A 20,549-nucleotide genomic window follows, 5' to 3' on the forward strand; every position below is an offset into this window, starting at 1 on the left:
TAAATGGTGAATTTTAGCTTGCAGCAACTACATATGCATTGGCAATGACTGAATCGGAACAGGACCAACGAGGTTGATTCGGGGTGTGTATGCTGGTACGTAAGGCCAATGAGCTTTGGTGATGGGTGCAAGGATTTTTGCATGGTGTATTCGCCAAGGTGGAGATTGTTGTGTTTGGCTCATATATTTGTGAGTAATTATGAGTCATGTGTTGACAACAATTGAAGACATGATGACTACCACAAGCAAAGTTATACTTTATAGACTAGGTATAGACTTTGGTGCATGCTAGGTAGGCTAGGTAATAATTATGTCATGTGAACTTAAGACTTTTTGGTCTTGGTTGTTGGCATAGTTGCTAGTGTATGCCTATAACTAGATGCAATATTTGTGCATTTAGTAATGCTTAGAAAGTGGGAAGGTAAGCATCATAGAAGCATCCAAGGGGGGAGCATCCGGCTCTCCCATGGGAAAGGTTGAACATGGGTTGAGAGAAAATCAAGAGAGTTAGAGTGAAAAGTATTCTAGTGAAAGAACTCTTGGGGTAGAAAGAACTCTTGGGGTAGAGTGAGGCTCTTGAGAAAATTCTATGAGTGAGTGTGCAAGGGATTCGGGATTGGGTTATGTTGATTTAACTCATGTGTACTTGTACTGTTATTCTCATAGTGAAGAGCAATATCTCTCCGGGGACGTAGGCATGTTTTTGCCGAACCTCGTAAATTTCTCAGTGTCTTATTTCTTGTATTTTATTATGTTCAACTGAGTGTGATTTGGTGAGGTTGTAATCTGAATCTCGTTTCCGCACTAACGAACGGGCCAAGGCACAACAATGATAATGGTGGCATTAGTGGTGATGACAGAGACAACGATATTGGCAATGTCAGCAATAGGGTAGCGGAGATGGTCATGGTTAAATGGTGGTTACCACATGGTATGGTGAAAGTAGAAACAATGATCATCCTTGCATTATGTGGGTGGGGAAGTATATCATTAGAGAGAAATCCATCAAAATCCTTGGACAAGAGGTTGGATTTGCTATGACAAATTGACAATAAACATACCATAAAAAGCCTCAAAGTCTATGAAGGTACATGACTTTTTTTTTAAACCCTTTAAAATCAATGAACCTTTGAATACATCTAAATTTTAATCTGTAGAGTCATAAAAAGTCATAATTGAATGCCAAGAGATTTTTAGACCTTTTAGAACTCAAAAAAAGTCTTTATTCAATATAGGCTGACTTTTATTGACTCTACCTGAATTTGAGAGTCAAGCAAAAGTCCAACTGCATATACAATACATCTTTTTTATATTTGCATGAAAGGTGAATTATCACCATCGAACCTAATCCTATCCTTGAGGTAGGGAAAAGGATCCTCGCTGGATCCTTTTCCTAAGGATCCTAGGAATCCTGTGATCTCATCCGTTCATCGTACATCGTGCGGTCATAAATCATTTTAAAATTTAAAATTAAATATGAATAGTACATAACAAAAATTGATCGCATGATATACAATGAACGGTTGAGATCACGAGATCCCTATGTACATGTTGATTATTCAATGTAGTGTATCTTTGTGCAAGAAAGTCCGTAGCGAGTTTGATGCCCATTTTATGGTACTAGGTCTAATACCCATTTTATAGGTATTGTGGGTTTTGATACCGAATGTATAGGTGCCGAGGTGGGTATTGATACTGAATGTATAGGTACTGGGGTGGGTTTTGATACCGAATGTATAGGTACTGTTTGTGGAATTTTGATACCAAATGTATAGGTACCGTAGGAGGGTTTTGTCAAAAACATAATAATAATTCTATGATGAACTGCCAATTTAATTCCTAAATTATCACCTGAGTGAAAATTAGGTCCCTACACTATATATTTTTTCAAAAAAAAGCAATCATTGAATTAAAAAAATTTACCAATTACATCCCTAATATTAGATTTGAAGCTACTATATTCAATTTTCCGTCAATTTAAGTCACATTACTTGCATATGATACACATTGGAGGGCAGCTTGGAAATTTTTCATAAAGAAATAGTGTATGGAGTTAACTTTGGAGGGTAAATTAGAAATTTGATTCACAACCTATATGAAATGGTAAGGGCTTAGAGGCGAGAAAATTACGATATTACACTCTAAAGTGTATCAAGTGACTCAAGTTGACGAAAAATTGGATAAATTAAATAGCTTAGAATATATTAGTAGGAATGAAATTAGCAAGTTTTGATGAATTTAGGAACTTATTTTACCAAAATAAAATAATTCAGAGACCTAATTTTTACTAAGGTGATAGTTCAACTATCACCCATAATTCTATGTTTACAATCAACGGCAAAATAGTCATATAAATCAGAAATAAATGCAAAATTATGGTTAAAATCGAAACAACATAATTGTTGGGTTAAACCAAAAAGTAGCTATGTTGATTGAGCCTAAATAAAGATATCTTTTTATCTTTTTATACAATATATTTCTACTTAGAGAGAGGAAAGGTGAGAAGTATGACAGTTTACAGATGTAGGAGATCATCGAAGATATTGGCGGAAAAAATTGATCAATGAAGATTGTGCATGTTAATTTAATGAACAAACAATGAGTCGTATACATATGTAATTAAGTCACCGTTTTATTTGTCCGTATTTCTCAAATTTAAATCTGGAGTCAAGATTTTGTTGTACTGTTCAAGCTAACTTCCCCAATGAATGAGTTATGGGAAACCATGAATACTGTTTTTGGTTCTTTTACAAAAGCCAACAGTTCCTTGTAAAACAGGGAACTATTATTATTAATCGTCCATCTGGTAGCTCATCTTGGCAAGAATTATAGATTTAAACTCTGTATTTTGCATCTATATAAAGCTCATACGGGAAACAATCGTGTAAGGTTGTCAACAAACCTGTGGAAAGCAATGAAATGAAGTATAGATACGCTGTTCAGAAGTTGAACTAACAACACCAATACCGTTTGACCTAACCTTCATATTTCTCTATAAATAATGGTTTAAATTTTCATGAAAAAACACAACTTTTACCTTTGCATGCAACAACTGCAGACTTCATTCCTCCTATACATTCGTTACCATTAATTTAGCTAGCTCCAAATATGGTGGTCGATCATGGCTTCCGCCCGGCCTTCGTATTACCACTAGTTCTGGTCTTTACCTTCTCACCTATGAGCTCCAAAACAATGATTGCGGGGGCTCGCTGCCTTCTGGAGACTTCCTTGCCTCATGTGCCCGAGCTTCCGAAGCCTGAGCTGCCACCACTTCCCAATTTCCCAACGTTGCCAAAGCCTGAGCTGCCGCCGTTGCCTAAACCCGAATTGCCAAAGTTTCCAAATCCTGAGTTGCCACATGAGCTTCCAAAGCCTGAGCTGCCACAGTTGCCGAAACCTGAATTGCCAAAGTTTTCAAAGCCTGAGCTGCCGCATGAGCTTCCAAAGCCTGAGTTGCCGCCATTGCCTAAATCCGAATTGCCAAAGTTTCCGAAGCCTGAGTTGCCACCACTCTCTAAAGCCGAAAATGTACCAAAGCTTGAAGGCCTGAAATTGGCTGAAGTGCCCCATGTTCCAACCTTGCCTGCGGTGCCTCAACTTCCCAAGCCTGAATTGCCACCACTTCCCGAGTTCCCAACGTTTCCAAAGCCTGAGCTGCCACCATTGCCTAAGCCTGAATTGCCAAAGTTGCCTGCAATACCAACTCTTCCCCATCTTCCAACTGAGCTACCAAAGCCCACATTTCCCTCCATCCCTTCACTCACCCCACCTCACAAAACAACCCTTCCCTGAATCATATATATGGGGGTTGATTAATTTATTTTCCTCACTACTCATCTATATATCTCAGCTGGTTTTATGACATCCATCCTTACAGATGGATTATACTACTTATGTATCTTTGTAATCATTAAGTTCTCTTGAGTTTCTTTCTGATCATGTACTTACTCATATCATTTGATGAGTATTATTTTATTGTTATTCTTATTTGAGTTTGTTATTCTTCAATATCATCTGGTAAAATCTAGATGCAGAAAACTTAGCCTTATATTTATTTCAAAACAAAAATCTTGTTGTTAATTACAACTTAATTGGTACATATATATTCACCAAAGCATCACAAAACAGAAGCAGTACAAAACGAACTCACTATTTTGAAAGGGGCCTGGCCTTTTTGTTTTTATTTTTTACAAGTAAAACGAAATGAATCCAAGATTCAACCTTTCATAATGGTGACGAACATGACATCCTCATAGAACACACTATTTCAGCGAGCGCTATAAAACTATTCATCCCCTTTCATATAGGTTTTCTGTAATGGAAAATGCAAGCTAGGGAACGGTAAGACTCGTAAATAATAAATACATAAATAAAATACTTATGTGACTCAATAAGCGGTAAGACCACTTCAAATTACTCATAGCAATTTTCTAAAAGACCATGGAAAAGATTCCGTGAAAATTCAACGGTCACATTTTTTAAAAAAAAAATGTTAGCTAATGCTCACGGTTTTTATTTACTTTTTAGCCATCATAAAACTTTTTTTTTTTGTAATTTTTGTTGCATTATATGCTTCTTCAAGTGTACGTAAGACTTGAATGAAACTTTTTTAATCTTTCAAAAAATAGGAACAATTGGTGATAAGCCACGCTACTTCTATTAGTTTTTCTATTTTCAGCTTCTATATGCCATAAAGGTACGTATGTGACTAAATAAATAGTAAAGCCACTTCTAATTTATTAATTATAACATTTTCCTTAATGCTCACAATTTTTTGCGAAAAACCCAACACTGAAAATGTGAGCTAACATTTAGTACTACTGTTCAGTAGTATTCCTCTTTACTTGTAAGTGAGAGGTCTTAGGTTCGATTCTCGCCTAAGACGAATTTAAACCACTTTATTCGGAAAAAAAAAATGTGAGCCAGCACAATTAGTGTTGCGAATTTCTACAAAAGATCATCATAGACCTATTTTTGTGTCCTTTTCAAAACATGGTAAACTTCTTAATGTTCTGACGCAGCAGAAAAAATACAATAGAAGGATTGACAAGCGTCAAATCCAATTACATAAACTGAAGTTCATCAATGTTCCAGAGTTCACCAAAAAATAAAAAAAAATCTCTAAAGTTGAATTGATAATAACGTGAGTAATTTGAATTACAACTTCAAGACAAGTCTTTATATAGACATCAAACCCTAATTCTAGTAGTTCATGGAAATCTAATGAATAAAGGAAACATAAAAGAAAATTGTAATTAACTAGAGAAAAGGAAACGTAATTCATGTGGGACAAGTAAAGATAAAATTACCCAAAACTTTTCCACTGATCTCTTTTCGCTAACTTTAGCCAATTTAATAGACCGCTATTTGGTCCTACACCATGTTCATGTAAAACTTTTTTTTCAAGGATCATGTAAAACATTTAGCAGAAGGGTGTTGCAACCTACAAAATAAATATTGCAACTTGCGAAAACTCAATATATATATATATAAAGGGAGTATCTATCGTACCGTATCAAAATTAAGGTCTCAATGTCATTTAAGATATATCATGATGGTTCAAAATTACACTCTAAGGTCAATTACATAAATATGATAACGTTCAAGATAATAACAAAGAATTACATGATTATAGTAGGCTTACTTTTAGCTATGCCCCTTGGAATTCGATTCTAATCTCACTTTGCTCTTTGTAAATAAAAAATCGCCACCTTACTTCCTGAAACTCAAAATTCGCTCCACTTTACCCTCTGGTTTGCCACTTGAAACTCAAAATTCGTCTCTATAATAATTTTGCATAGGTCAATCAAGAAGAAGATGTCATTGGTGACGGTGAGGAGCACCATATCTCAATGACTATGACATCATGATTAACACTATTCCTTCTAGAGCCATCAACGACCTCCACGAGATCGTGACGCTGATGGTGGTGACAGGGTTCGAGAAGGAGTGGTCGCACATCAACTGTCGGAAACTTTCTAGAAGAAAGCTTTGTCGAGGTTAGGGTGCAGAAGTTGAACTTGAGCATCGATGAGGTTTAAAAGACACCATGAAAGGAGCTCGAAATGTTACAATGTACCTCAAAGTCTCATTAACCTATTTATAAGTTTGGTATTGCTGTGTTTTTTTAATAAGTTGCTTATGCTATACTTTAAGAATAATCAGCTGCAAAATAAAGTAGTTGAGTGTTTGATACTATTTTTTAAAGTGTTGGGGGTATGAAAAGTAGTGTCTAAAAAAATAAATAATGTCATTGTTTAAAATTAATGAACTTACTACAGGAATTAAAAATATTCTAAAGGTTCAACTTTGCTTTTTATTAAAACAGTTTTAAAAAATAACCGACATGCTGCTTTTAAAAGTTGCTGTCTGGAGGTCATTGCTTTTAAAATAAACAGTATATTTTATTTTTACCAAACACTTTTTTACTGCTTAACTTTAAATAAAGCAGTTTTTGGTGAAAAAAAAAAAAGGTAATACCAAACTAGGCCTAAATTCAATTGCATATTGTTACCATCATTAATTTTTTATTAATTTTATGAAAACTTACCCTTTTTATTACGTTACCCAAACATTCCAACCATCAACATTTTCTCGTTAACAAGTCTTGAATACTTGTTAAATCTAAAATAGTGAATGTGCTATATTGTTCCCGTACGGAAGTTTTGAAGTCTTTTAACTTTCTTCTTCTTTTTATTGGTAAACAAGTCTTGAGTGCAACCAGTAGATTAACTAACACAAAAGAGCCGGAATAGAAAACGTATGTCCTCTTCGCAAGATTAATAGATTTGCACTCAATATTTTATACATATAAAATGCTTGTATGGGAAACAATCTTATACAGTTGTCAACATACTTGTGGAAAGCAAAGAAATGAAGCATAGTTATGCAGTTCAGAAGTTGAACTAACAACACCAACGTCCATTGACCTAACCTTTGAGAGCTCCATGTTTTTCAAGGCTACCCAACTCTTTATACATCTCTATAAATACTGGCTTAGATTTTCATGCTAAAACACAACTTGTACCTTTGCAATTGCATGCAACAACTGCAAACTGCAATTCTCCTAGATAACTCGTTCCTTTTTAATTTAGCTAGTTTCAAATATGGTGGTCGATCATGGCCTCCGCCCGGCTTCCGTCTTACCACTGCTTCTGCTCTTTACTTTCTCACTTATGAGCTCCGAAAAAATGGTTGTGGGGGCTCGCTTTCTTCTGGAGACTTCCTTGCCTCAAGTGCCGGAGCTTCCGAAGCCTGAGCTGCCACCACTTCCCAATTTCCCGTCGCTGCCAAAGCCTGAGCTGCCGCCATTGCCTAAACCCGAATTGCCAAAGTTTCCAAAGGCTGAGCTGCCACATGAGCTTCCAAAGCCTGAGCTGCCTCGGCTACCTAAAGCCGAAAATGCCCCAAAGTCTGAAGGCTCCAAGTTGGCTGAAGTACCCCATGTTCCAACCTTGCCCGAGGTGCCTCAGCTTCCAAAGCCTGAATTGTCACCACTTCCCAATTTCCCGACTTTTCCGAAGCCTGAGCTGCCACCATTGCCTAAGCCTGAATTGCCAACTCTCCCCCATCTTCCAGCTGAGCTACCAATGCCTACACTGCCTTCCATCCCAACCCTCCCCAAGGGCACACCCATCCCTTCACTCGCCCCACCTGAACACAAATCCACCCTTCCCTGAATCTTACATTGGGAGGTTAATTGACTTGTCTCGTAATTTATTTATCTATATCTCAGCTGGTTATATATTACGTCCATCCGTACAGATGGATTATACTTGTGTATCTTTCTAATCTTTATATATGGTATCTTGAGTTTCTTTCTGATAATGTACGTGACTACTGATATTATTTGAAGAGTATATGTATGTTAATGTTATTCTTATATGAGCTTCTTGTTCTTCTGTGATCTCCTGCATGCGTTTGGTGCTTGTGTGCCGAACAGTACTCGAACCCAAAAATTTTTAAGAGAGCAAAAAGACATGTAAAACTTGTAAAAAAGATTGTAGCATACCTTTCGGGATTTCTCCAAACGACGTTTTGGTCGTTCATTCCTAAAACAAAAATGTATCAATGCAAATTTGTATCAATTCGTCAATAAACGGGAGGACGATTGAGCTGGATTTTTTGAAGGCTTGGAGGGAACGAGTGAGTCGTGACTGTTTGGACTGAAAATGAGCATCGGGCCTAGTCAGGATCCAATTCTTTGAAATACGGTTGCTTACTGGGTATTTAATGACTTTTGACGTGGCATATTTGGGTGGAAATGTGACCAATTAATCGGAAAGGGATCCTCTCCTAGTCCTAGGAATCTACAAATCCGGACTATTGAAATTTGATTCAAATGACAAAGTTATTATAATTTTTAAAGTTGGCTCTTGTTTGTAGCTGTTTGATCAAATTTTAAGAGCCCGGATTGATGAATCCCTAGGATTAACAGGAAGGGATCCGGAGAGGATCCCTTTCCCAAGTAATCAACCAACAAAACTACTTGTTACAAATAACATTTTGTTGTTGCATCGAAACATATAAATGTTCACTATTCTAACTAACATTGAACTTGGTAAAATGAAATGGTTGAATAATTGAAAAATGAGATTATCACCGACGTTCACATTGAAGGACGGATTTTGCAGTCGATTTTTATAGAAAAGATTTTCAATGGCAAAGTCATAGATACAAGAGGATTGAAACTCAAGTATCCAAGTGGGAAACTTATGTCCTTTGCCAAAGTCACACCAACCACTTAGACCTGAACTGAGAACTTACTTTGGAAGAAATGAACAGTTTCTATAAAAGGCAGGAGACGCATTGAAGAAAATGTCGCTCAACTCAACATACAAAAAGACTTCTAAGAGCTCTACAACCTCGTTGCTAATTTTCTCTTTGCAGTTCAAACATTCCTTTATAATTATAACTCTGCTACTTTCCCTTGTAGTACTGGTTTCCTATATTAGAGTCTTTTCTCAGAACATTGCCAGTAATTGTAAAAACTTGCCTAGAAGGCATTTCAACTTGCCCGAATATATTTAAACTTTGCCTGATTGCTTGTATTTATTATTTACTTTCGACATATGGTCCTTTCATGTTATTTACTATCCTTTTAACTAACATTCCACCATAAGTATTTGCAAACATTTTTCTTGCAGTTCTCACTTTATTTTACTTTGCTTTGCTTTCTGTCTTTACTTTTCTTACAAGGATTGCAAATTGATTTGAATCATCAACGATCAGTTTGTGTTCATTGTTTTGGCATTCAATACAAGAGAAATATAAAGTCCTTGTCTTCAAAGCATATAAAAGAACTTAAATATGGACTTAACCCCTCCATAAGAAAATCCTTTGATAAGAAGGCTAGTTTACTTGTGTCACAAGCAAACGACATATAAGACATCTAAAATTAAACAATCTGTTGGTCTTAGCCAGCAGTGGCACACCTGAAAACAACTAATTTTGTAAGAGAGTCTAGGAGCCTACTCAAGGCTTTGCTAGGGCACCTTCAAATCGACAAGAGTTCATCACTCACGCAGGGGAGAGTTGTGTGCGGATCTCACATCCAACAGTGACTATCATGTGGAATGAACGAGAGCACAATAAGAAATAAAAATTTCATTATTGAGTGTCTAGAGATAAAAGTTGGGCGTAGAAGGTCCCCTAGTTATTTGGTCATATATGAAAACACATGTAATAGTTGAAATTTGAAAACACAAACATACCTAAAAAGGAAAAACAATGTGTAATACACAAAAAAGCAAAAATATTGCTCCCTACGAACAATGATCCTTTGTCTTCGTATAACAGTAGATCTATAGCCAATATGCCTTGTGGCAACAAACACAAGCAAATTAGTATTTTTTTGCCGTCCTCTTCACAACCAAGCATCCGAAACCAAACAGTCGAGCGTCGCTCAACTACCAAAGAAAAATGGTCATCATTTCAAACTTCATCTAAAGCTTTTACATTAACGATACACTATGCAGGAATTCATTTATTCGCGAAAATATAATATATCTGTGGAACTACAAAAATTTAAGTTAAAAGGCTTAAGCTTACAGTAAGCATCGACATATATGTACACACATACGCGTAGTGTCTTGTTAAGAAAGAGATACGACAGTTATCACAAGCAGCTCGTACTTATTTAACTGCATTGCCCTGCTTCATATGGAAAATGAGTCATTCGCCCAATCCACAACCCAAGTTTTTCGTTGACGTAAATGTGGACACGCAACCACTTGTGTTATTTTCAAGAGATAAATCCAACCAATTATCCAGTCCAAAAATCCAAAAAGGAAAATGATGAGGAGGGTTATAATGAATCGATATGAACATGACAGAAAGCACACTCCAGAACATTATGCACACAAGTCGGTCTAAGTACCATTTGCCCAGAACCACATAAGTAAGAACAAGAGATATATTTGAAACAAAAACGTAAAGGATGTAATGTATCAACATTAAGCAACCGCAGATGTCAATAGAACTTGGAATACATTAGCACTTGTTGAAAAACTAATACCTTGTATCAATGAGCCCCCCTCGTATCAATGAGCCCCCCTCTTCATCATAATTTCTTACGAAAATTACTGGATAACCATTTCTTACCAAAATTTACAATCTTCCTCAAGAGAACAAGTAAAAGAAAATAGATGAAGACAGATGATTAACAACCCTGTACATTAATAAAATGTAATACTACTAGCCTAAAGATTAATGCCTACTGTGCCTATATAACAAAGCAAAACCATTTGACACCGTAGAGCCAACACCAAGGGGTAGAAAAACAGTATTTACTTTCTTTGAAACGCAAATTCATTAGAGTACAAAGACTGAATGTTATTACGTAATATGCAAGTACGATACCTCCAGTAATTAGAAATCACCTCTTTCGAGTAGCCCAGAATTCTCCTCTGATGTCTGCCTCAATAAAGTCTGCCAGTGCACTCTGGAGAACCACAATAGCAACTCTTCTTCTTTATCTTGCCATTAGAATCACGAACCTGGTCTATCATATAATTGTAATGATAGGTCAACTCTTGCAAAGGAGGAATGTTCTCAGCAGCAAAGAACATGATGTGAGGAATTCTAGTGTCATCATGATCATAGAGGACATTTTGGGCATAAAGATTAGGAGAACAACTATGGTTGATAAATCTTCCCACATTGCCGTACTCTACTGCATCAATGGTGAATCCACCTTCCCCCACAACTCCATGAGAACTTGATTGTGCATCGGGCATGAGGATTGAAAGTCCATCCCAAAGAGAATTGTCGCTGTAGTTATTCCCAATATCAAACAGATACTCATCATTCCCAGTTCTTTCTTCAGCTTCCTTCTCTTCCAGGAGCTCTCCTATATACTCACATATAAAACTTCCCGAAGGAATGGAATTTAGGGATCTCACTCCCCAACCCCTCGATTCAGTTTTGAAGATTTCAAGCTGAAATTTGATACCACGCTGACTAACTCTATTGTAACAAGAAGGAGGACACTTACAAGAAGGACCACACTCATACACAAGGGACTTTGCTTCAACAATAGCACCATTGAAGTTATATGGGATCTCACCTCCGTTCTCAACTGCACAAGAACATTTCTCAGAATCTGAGCATTCAACAATACAGGTACAACCCTTGGGAGGAACTGGGCGGCACCAATCTGGATATATCATGCTAGTTATGTATACAAATGTTGGAGGTTTCTCATCATCTATGGTATTCACAGCACAGACAGGAATGGACTCTTTCCCTCCTGAAATATCATCAATGCATAGACCTTCCCGTACTTTATATTTTTTGGACTTCTTCACTTCTTTCCAAGCAAGCTCTGGTTGATCTCGGACTCTGTCAAGTTGAAACTTGAAAACAAGCTTACCATGAGACCCCATATCCTGCCAACATTTCTCTACCAAATATAGTCCATCATAAACATATGTCTTACTTCTTCCATCTTCAGAGCCACGGATCACTCTAACAGGATTTTTTTCATCCAGACTATTCTTTAAAGCAAGGTTTCCCCGTTCAAGCTTCTGATCTTCAGGTTCCTTATCAGTATTCATCACATTTCCTCCTTGGCCTGTATAAATCAAGGAACTTGAATTATCCAAATCATCTGCATAGCCACCAGATGCAACGATACTGGTTGCAAGGATCTTCCCACCATGCTTTACATAATCTATACCACCCTGAATCTGGCGATGAAGGCCAACAATAGTAAGTTCCACTCTGTAATGAAACTCATCGCCAACTTCAACTCCCGGCACAGTTCCCAAGATTTGTTTGCCCGTATTTACATATTTTCCTTTATCCTTGAGGATCTTTGCAGCTGAATAATCAACCCTTTTGCGAGGAACTCCTCCTTCCTTTGACTTACCCTCTTCCTCCCGCAAGAGCTTCCTACAGAGAGCTTGGAACAGACGCAATGTCTCCCTCACCGTGTTTCGGGTATTATCACGAACTTTGCTAGTTGAACTACTAGTACCAAAAGGAGGAGGACATACATCAGAACAACCTGATCTTGGACTCACATAAAAGTCTTCTTTCTGGTCAAGCTCAAGAGAATACTCCTTCTTGTCCCAGACAACAAGCTGACGTGTACCTTCATAAGCACTCATTTGTGATATAGGAAGAATATTCTTTGGAGACTTTCCTCCAATGTCCGAGTCATCTTTTTTCCTGGAAATAGCCTTAGACCTTTCTATCTGACATTTCACATCAAGCTTCTTTCGTTTTCTTTCGCTACTTCCACCTTCTAGTTTATGTAGGTCAACCACTTTTCCCATCCTCCATGGACAGTTTGACGCAGTCATCAAACCCATTACAACCGCTTTTTCCGACGTAATTTCCGATCTTACAAAATCTTCTTCGTGCAATTGATTATGATAATAAGGTTTACCTAAGTCTGTCTCGCTTGGACTTTCCTTTCCATGGTATACCACCATCTCCATCCCCACTTTCTCCTCTGAATGTTCAACACTCCCCGTGCCTTGGAATATATAGCGTCCTTGAGAAAGTTCATGGTAAATTTTTTTAGCATCTTCTGAAACCACGTTCATCTCATAATTTACATCATGGTGCCTTTCCAATTCTTGTACAGCATGTCCCTTGCTTTTTGGTTGAACCTTGTCCCCAATTAGTAGAGAAATATCCCCTCCATTTTCACTCTTGTGAAACTCTCTATCTTGAACATCCTCACCTGTTTGTCTCACAGTAGTCTTCGCTGTGTTCAATGATGATGGTTCGCCATCCATAGCGGACCTCTCTTGACCAAAATTCCTCGCCTCCAGGGCAGGGTTTCTTCCACAAAGAGGAGGGAAGTCCCGAATGGCTGATACTACTCTTCGAGGAGGATATTTTTTAACTGCAGTCTTCTCCAGACCATTTCCACTAGAAATGGAGATGGATCCATTGGGTGGTGAATCAGGCATAACAGAAGACATATCTTCATTTGGTGTAGCCACACCAAGCTGAAGTGGGTCCTTCAACGAATCAGATATTTCATTCAGCAATGCATTTAAATCCACTGTCTCCACAGTACCAAAAGCCTTACCATTAGTCAATGCAGTCTCATTGATCGAACCAGCAGGTACCATTCGCACTTCAATCCCTTGTTCATCATCGTCGTTACCCCCGCTAATCAAAGCCTCAGCAGCAACAACAGAAGCTGCCTCTTCAACCGGTCTCCAATTGTTTAACCCATGTTGGTCATTTGGCAAATCAGAAATTTCATGCTCTAAGGTTGCCACTGATTCAATTCTCTCCACAGTACCCACATCCTTACCATTCATCAAGTCAGTCTCATCCACATGAACATTTGAGCGCCCGAGCTTGTCAACCCCACGTGCATCGCCATTTTCACCCCTACTAACCAAATTTTCTGTTGGTACACTGTCAAAATTTCCCCCAGAAGCAGCCCCTTCATGTCGTCTCAAATTTTCCCTTAACTGACCAAACCGTCCGCACCCCAGGGGAAAATCACGGACCGCAGAGACTGTACGCCTCTTTAAGTTAGGAGCACGGAAAGAGCACTCTCCATTTTCCATGGATCGTCCCAATCTCCCCTCAGAATGACTACCATTAAGTGAAGCAATTCGCCTCGAAGATTCCGAATGTTGCATCGCTTCAACGACCCCCATTCCAATTCCAAATCAAACTAAAATGTATCAATAATTGCTCAAAAACCTAAAATTCATAGTAAATTCATTACAACCACAATTATTCGCAACGGTCGAATCTAACAATAAAACCAATTTAGGAACAGCTACAGATCTCAAAATCCACAGTAATTAAGAATAACAGCGATTAATTATATACTAATTAATCTCAAAGTCTAAACAAACAACGATTTAAAGTAGAAACAGAGAAAATGAACGAAGAAAAACTTACTAGTCAACGGATAATCCGGCTTAGCAGTCGGACGATTGCAGGACAAGTGCGATTTTGAGAGATTTGAGAAGAGAATTAGGGTTTCGGGGAAGTGATTTGGGGAGTGTTTGGCACACGCTGCAAGCTTAGCGCGCGCGTCAGCGGCGATCTCGCGAAATGACGCGATGTGCGCAAGGAAGAACGACCCCAACGATTTATTTTCCTTTCGCGGAACGCGGCGTTTTGGCTCAAAGGTGTTTTAGGGGACGGTTCGTCTCTCAACAAGTGACATGGCGTTCATTCAATGGCGTGAGAGCACTATGTACTTTATTAGTACTTGACACACTAGAACAACAATAGAGTGTTACTGGCACATCATCACGTAACGTTATATAACGCATTCATAAAATTTCATAAAGGTTTAATACCTTGTGAAATAAGCCTTGATGAGTAATGAATGAACATATGAAAGGGATGTAGAACTCTAAAAATGACTTAGGGGTTTATATAGTGCTTGCATTGGGGTCTTTGGAGAAGTTGTGAGCATTAATTATAGGTGTAACTTGAGAATCAAGAAGAGAATCCACTAAAAGATTACGTTGATTCCATTTAAAATTTAAGCTTGATTTGGAGGCAGTTTAAGAATACGACTAAATCTCAATTGTATTCAGACGATAAATTCTTTTCTTAAGGGCTAAGTTTCATCTGCAGATATTACACCAAGGTGAGCATTTTGAAACCTAGAGGCAGTTTCCATTCGTAGCATAGATCAAAGTCAGGCACTCTAGTAGGACTCTTAGTATTAACCGCGATGATTCGTCAGAAAATGGGATGATAGCTACTTTTTCTGCATAACAGGATTATTAGTTACTCATTGGATGTATTTGAGGCATTTACCATAGATTGGTGTATTAGTCTGTGAATTTCTTCTTCAAAAGAAATATTTCCAGGGTAGAGTGGCGACGCTGCTGAGTAAATGTGTATGAGTTCGACGCTCAGGCCATTCGGCTTCCCTGCAGCAATGCAAGTAAGCAAGAAGCTAATTGACAGGATGCAAATAACATGATGAACTGCTGTCCCTTCCATTTGACCAGTTCTTCTTCCTTTCTTCTTTCCGGTTAAATTTTGAACATGCCAAATTTTTATTTTTTTTTAAAAGAGGATAACTGGTGACAAGTTATGATTATCCACTATTTTCGGAGGCCGGAAAAACTCATAAAGACGTTTTAGCCTTCCCCTAATCACAAATTTGGCTATGCTAAATTGGTTCGTCAAATTTCTATAAGAACTCATGTATTTGACATAATGCATGTCTTCTCATCTCATGTGCAGTGAGGGAAAAGACGAACCGTTTTACCATGCATGTATTGAGCCATTGAAAATCTTTCAATTGATGTTGAAAATTATTACTATACTAATTATTGATTAAAAATGAGAAACACACACCTTTTTTCTTTTCTTACACATTCCTGTTTAATTTTGTCCATTGTTATCATTTGATTTTGTAGAAAAGCTTTGTACTGATCGTGAAAATTATTACTATCCTAATTATTGATTAAAAAATGATAAACGCAATCATTTTTTCTTCTCTACAAAATCCTGTTTAATTTTGTCATTGGTTTTGATTAGATTGGCTGAAATAAAGCGGGTGTGTAATAAACTAAAGGGGAGCGTGAAAATTACTTTCCTTTAGAAATTCTCTATGCACAGCGCTTGTTTGTATTATTTAATATTGATAGTGTATCACTAACACGTCGATAGATTTATCATTTATGATTATCTATACGACGTCGAATTAGGGAATTTAACAAAAATGGATGTCATGTTCAGAGAAGAACTTAATGAAGTACAATTTCATCTGCTATCTTCCGTTTTAAGTATTGTGAACTACACACATTAGACAAAAAATTATGTAAACTAATTTATGTACTCATTTTATTTCTACAACCTTGTGTTTATCAAGTGCAAAAAGTAGCGGAAAAATACTTCTCAAGATAAAACGAACATTTTTCGCTCTTTTTCTCTTCTGCACGCTCCTGTTTATGGAGTGAAAAAAGTTGGGGGAAAACACTTTCACAAGGTAAAACAAACATTTTTATAGCATCAAATTACTAGAAAAAAAAAGAAAGAAAAAAAAAACAGTTTTAAAAAGAATTTAAGCTGGAAAGCAACCTAATTAATAGAAAAGTAAACAATTTGGGAATTGCCAAAGAATATGCTGACCTAGATTTATCCGCATATACTCTCCAATTCATTCCCAAAACGATAACCTCCACAGCGCCCGTCACCAAACAGCAACTTTCCTTCGCCACAAAGGCACACCCGGGACACATCCAGAACCTCCAAATCGCCACGTGTCACTTCCAAACCCAACAGCCAATCCCTCACACGTGTACGCGCGACCCGTCGCGAAAGTCTCTAACTGCACGGTGCGGGTTGTGTTCCTTATTAAACCTCCACGCCCCGAACTTTCCTTCACGTTCCCGCAAAGAATCCCGGCAGCCAAACACTCGATAACGATCTTAATCTGAGCAAATCGGAGAAGACGAAGATGTGGAATCAGGCGTTTCGGAAGAGTGATCCGGAGGCCGGAGCGAGGCTGCTCTACCCTGTGATGCTCGAGAGCCCCGAGCTCCGGTGGTCCTTCATCCGCAAAATCTACGCGATCGTTGCCATCCAATTACTCGCCACCATCGCTGTAGGCGCCGTCGTCGTTTCGGTCCGGCCGGTGGCTAACTTCTTTGTCAGCACCGGCGCCGGCCTGGCGCTCTACATCGTTCTCATCATCACGCCTTTCATCGGTACGCTTCAAATTTCTGTGAAATTTTGATTTTTTTGGGGGATTTCTGTGAGTTTGTTGTGAAATTTAGGGTTTTTTTATTTGTTTTTTGGTTTGCAGTGCTGTGCCCACTGTACTATTACCACCAGAAGCATCCGGTTAATTATCTTTTACTGGGAATTTTTACCATCTCACTGGCATTTGTCGTTGGTTTGACCTGTGCATTTACTAGCGGTGAGTGCTCATGAACTTTCCTCTATCATTTTTTTTTTGGGTATTTTTGTGATGTAAATAATTAATTTTGATAATTTGATGTAATTAGGGAGTCTTAACCCTCTTGTTCTTGTGATTTATGGAGTTTTTTAAATCTAAAAAGGGAAAATGCTTGATGGAGTTAGACTGCATTTTTGCTCACCATCTTAAATTAATGGCAACGCTCATCACCTTATTAATTACCGTTAGATAAGTTTAATTTTCGAAGTCCGTAGGGTTGATAGAAAATCAGACGGTAATCAATGGGCAGTGAGCATCACCTTCACTTAGGGCGGTAGGCCACAATATTTTCTCAAATTATATCCGTAAAATCATCAAATTAATCATGTTAGTAGTCACTTTTTAGGTTTGTAAGTTATCTGTGTGGTCTCTATCCCTTTTTGTTGTCTCCTTTGATAACCAATTGGATGACATTGTGAAATCATGTAACTTGTTGAACTGAAAACAGGGAAGGTGATTTTGGAGTCGGTTATTCTGACGGCAGTGGTCGTAATTGGTTTGACCTTGTACACATTTTGGGCTGCAAGGAGAGGCCAAGATTTCCACTTTCTTGGTCCTTTCTTGTCCGGAGCTCTACTGGTTCTGATCGTATTTGCTCTGATTCAGGTATGTGTTGCGTTATTTGATTGAACGAACAAACTCCCTGTTGTGTCTGTGTTGTTGTTTTTGCGTTTTTAAGCTTTGGGTTTGTTCGTATATTCTTTTGATTGCAGGTTTTCTTCCCGCTTGGTAAGATCTCGGTGATGATATATGGTTGCTTGGCGTCGATTATATTTTGTGGGTACATTGTGTATGACACGGACAACTTGATCAAGCGATACTCTTACGACGAGTACATTTGGGCTGCAGTTTCCTTGTATTTGGATATCATCAACCTCTTCCTAGCTCTTCTCACCGTTTTTAGGGCGTCCGACTGAGAAGATATTCTTGATTGGTTCGTCTCTTTTGTTCCCCCAAATGCGATTACATATTGTCGTCGTTATGGTTTAGGATTAATTGTGAATGTCATAAACAACTAAACTCTCTTATAATACACTGATTAATAGTTGATGCTCATGGAAGATTTTTGTGTATTGTAGCATGTAAATGTGTTTCGTTGGTTCATTATCCCATGGTAGGAGATTTCTGTTTGTCAATAGTTGCTTGGGGTTTCAACTCTCCAGATCTCGCAATCGGGAGCCGACGGATCCCGTAATTCGAACTATTCAAGAGAGGGGGAGAGACATGAGGACCTTTGGTTTTTGTGAGGTGGTTTAGCAGGGTGGACAAATGAGGCTTGTAAGATTTGAAATGAGTGGTTTGGATTATTCTGTCCATTTTTCGGACTCGTGATCTGAAGACTATCTTGATTCCAAAGTCCCATTGGACCTGGTTAGTGGAGCCCGAAGGGGCCTCACTTTGCTCCTTTTCTGCCTTTCTGTTCCATCATCTCCTATTTTGGGGATCACAAGACAGTGCTACTTCTGAAAGTCCTCTAAGTGTAATGAAGTCAAAAGTGTAGAATGACCAGGAGGCGCACTAGTTTGGGGCGCCTAAATCTGAAACTTAGTGCAACTGTGTGTGATCACGTCATCATCGAAAAGCGTTCTCTTCGGATCTTTTTCTCTTAATTCATCAAGTTTGAGGATCCAGGCCATTGAAATTTAATATAATGGTTAAAGTTATTATAACTTTTAAAGTAGATTTTTGTTTGTAGCCGTTTGATCAAGTTTCAATGGTCCGTATCTCCAGACTTGGTGGATTAGGAGAAAAGGATCCTGAACGGATCCCTTTCCGTCATCATCCGGAGTCCCTACTTTGGTCCAGGAACACTTGTGTAGGTGTATTTGACCAGATAATGCGCCTGATTTTGTTTGAAAATTAGAGAATTGCACTTGCATTGAATGACGTGGTTTACTGATGGGTTAATTTTTGACCGTCGGGTTTAATGTTTAGTATGAATAACTATTTAATCATCAGAGGTGATTTTAAATTGGTCCAATTTCTTAAAATATTTCAAATAGGTATGAAAAATATATATTTATTATGTCACAGGTGTTAAGTGATGCCGTCGCTATCGTTAGTTGATGATATTTTCAATGTTAAGTGATTGGTATAGACAAAATTAAAAGCTAACTTTTATTAAAACATCATTTCGGAGTTTTGAATTCATTGATGTCTTTTAACCAAGTTAAACGTTAACTTTGTCCAGTTAAACTAGCCCGGTCTAGGGTTCCATTTAACACTGGTGATTTAACGAATATTTTTTAAAATGTTAGGTAATTGAAATAGGGATGTGATATCCACACATCCGTTTTTACTTCTTTCATACCTTTTTAGTTTTCGTCCGTCTGATAGGATGAAATGAAGAATATCAACAGACATAAATTAACAAGAGATGTGTGAGAAGTAAAAAGAGGTGTGTGGATAGTACACCCCTTGAAATATTTTAAAAGATTGAGACAAGTTTATAATTACCTCTAAAAATTGAATAATTATATGAACTTAATAACCCTTAAGTACTCCAACCGTTTTACAGTTTTTCGGGTCAAATGGCCTTAGATCAACCCTTTACTCGATCCAATAGGATATGTATGTCCGATTTTATGTTTGATCTTTCATTCGATCCTACAACTACAATTTTAAGAGAAAAGAAATAAGAAAGATTTAAAATTAAAGTGACGACATGCATTATCAACGCTACAAATTAGTGTAACAACTACAATTTTAAGAGAAAAGAAATAAGAAAGATTTAAAATTAAAGTGACGACATGCATTATCAACGCTACAAATTAGTGTAACTTACAGTGGCAAAGCCAGCATGGGAGTTGCCTTAACCTCAACAACTTCAAAAATTCATGTATATTTGTTTGTATATTGTGTTTGATCCTTGTAAACAACTAAGCCAAATTAGATTACGACATCCTTCTCCTACTTCTTCTATTTTAGCTATCACATTTGTCTTACTTTTCTCTCTTTTTCTGTGCGACTCTATTGTGAGCATCATGTGCTCGATAAAATACGCTTGACAAGTCTTGATATTCTTCAATATTACTCCACAGTATCATGAATTCACTATCGACAAGCCTCTACAAATAATAATATTTGATATATGTTGGCATAAGTTTTCAATATATGTTGACAGGAATTGGCAGGT

At 37.7% G+C, this 20,549-nt stretch overlaps 4 protein-coding genes across 5 annotated transcripts; 3 read left to right on the forward strand and 1 right to left on the reverse strand.

Moving 5' to 3' along the window:
* Nucleotides 1–3,037: 3,037 nt before the first annotated feature.
* Nucleotides 3,038–4,008, forward strand: LOC103448960 (protein PELPK2). The gene has a single exon (XM_008388220.4). The coding sequence runs from the start codon at nucleotides 3,109–3,111 to the stop codon at nucleotides 3,790–3,792; it is 684 nt and encodes a 227-aa protein (XP_008386442.1). The 5' UTR covers nucleotides 3,038–3,108; the 3' UTR covers nucleotides 3,793–4,008.
* A 3,098-nt stretch (nucleotides 4,009–7,106) lies between these two features.
* LOC103449042 (protein PELPK2) lies at nucleotides 7,107–7,679 on the forward strand. The gene has a single exon (XM_008388317.4). The coding sequence runs from the start codon at nucleotides 7,107–7,109 to the stop codon at nucleotides 7,677–7,679; it is 573 nt and encodes a 190-aa protein (XP_008386539.1).
* A 2,878-nt stretch (nucleotides 7,680–10,557) lies between these two features.
* LOC108174661 (histone-lysine N-methyltransferase, H3 lysine-9 specific SUVH6-like) lies at nucleotides 10,558–14,619 on the reverse strand. Its single transcript, XM_017335884.3, has 2 exons — nucleotides 14,383–14,619; nucleotides 10,558–14,116 (listed from the first exon to the last, which is right to left on the reverse strand). Exon 2 carries the CDS (start codon nucleotides 14,112–14,114, stop codon nucleotides 10,920–10,922), a length of 3,195 nt encoding a protein of 1,064 aa, XP_017191373.3. The 5' UTR covers nucleotides 14,115–14,116; nucleotides 14,383–14,619; the 3' UTR covers nucleotides 10,558–10,919.
* A 1,832-nt stretch (nucleotides 14,620–16,451) lies between these two features.
* Nucleotides 16,452–19,297, forward strand: LOC103448958 (protein LIFEGUARD 4). 2 transcript variants are annotated; one of them, XM_008388218.4, is made up of 5 exons: nucleotides 16,452–17,162; nucleotides 17,261–17,374; nucleotides 17,862–18,019; nucleotides 18,127–18,347; nucleotides 18,493–19,297. In XM_008388218.4, exons 1-4 carry the CDS (start codon nucleotides 16,913–16,915, stop codon nucleotides 18,328–18,330), a joined length of 726 nt encoding a protein of 241 aa, XP_008386440.1. In that variant the 5' UTR covers nucleotides 16,452–16,912; the 3' UTR covers nucleotides 18,331–18,347; nucleotides 18,493–19,297. The 2 variants fall into 2 exon arrangements, with proteins under 2 accessions (XP_008386440.1, XP_008386439.1); XM_008388217.4 differs by lacking the exon at nucleotides 18,493–19,297 and having other exon boundaries at nucleotides 18,127–18,474.
* The last annotated feature ends 1,252 nt before the right edge of the window (nucleotides 19,298–20,549 follow it).

Source organism: Malus domestica, chromosome 11 (genome assembly GCF_042453785.1).
Source record: "Malus domestica chromosome 11, GDT2T_hap1".
Lineage (NCBI taxonomy): Eukaryota > Viridiplantae > Streptophyta > Magnoliopsida > Rosales > Rosaceae > Malus > Malus domestica.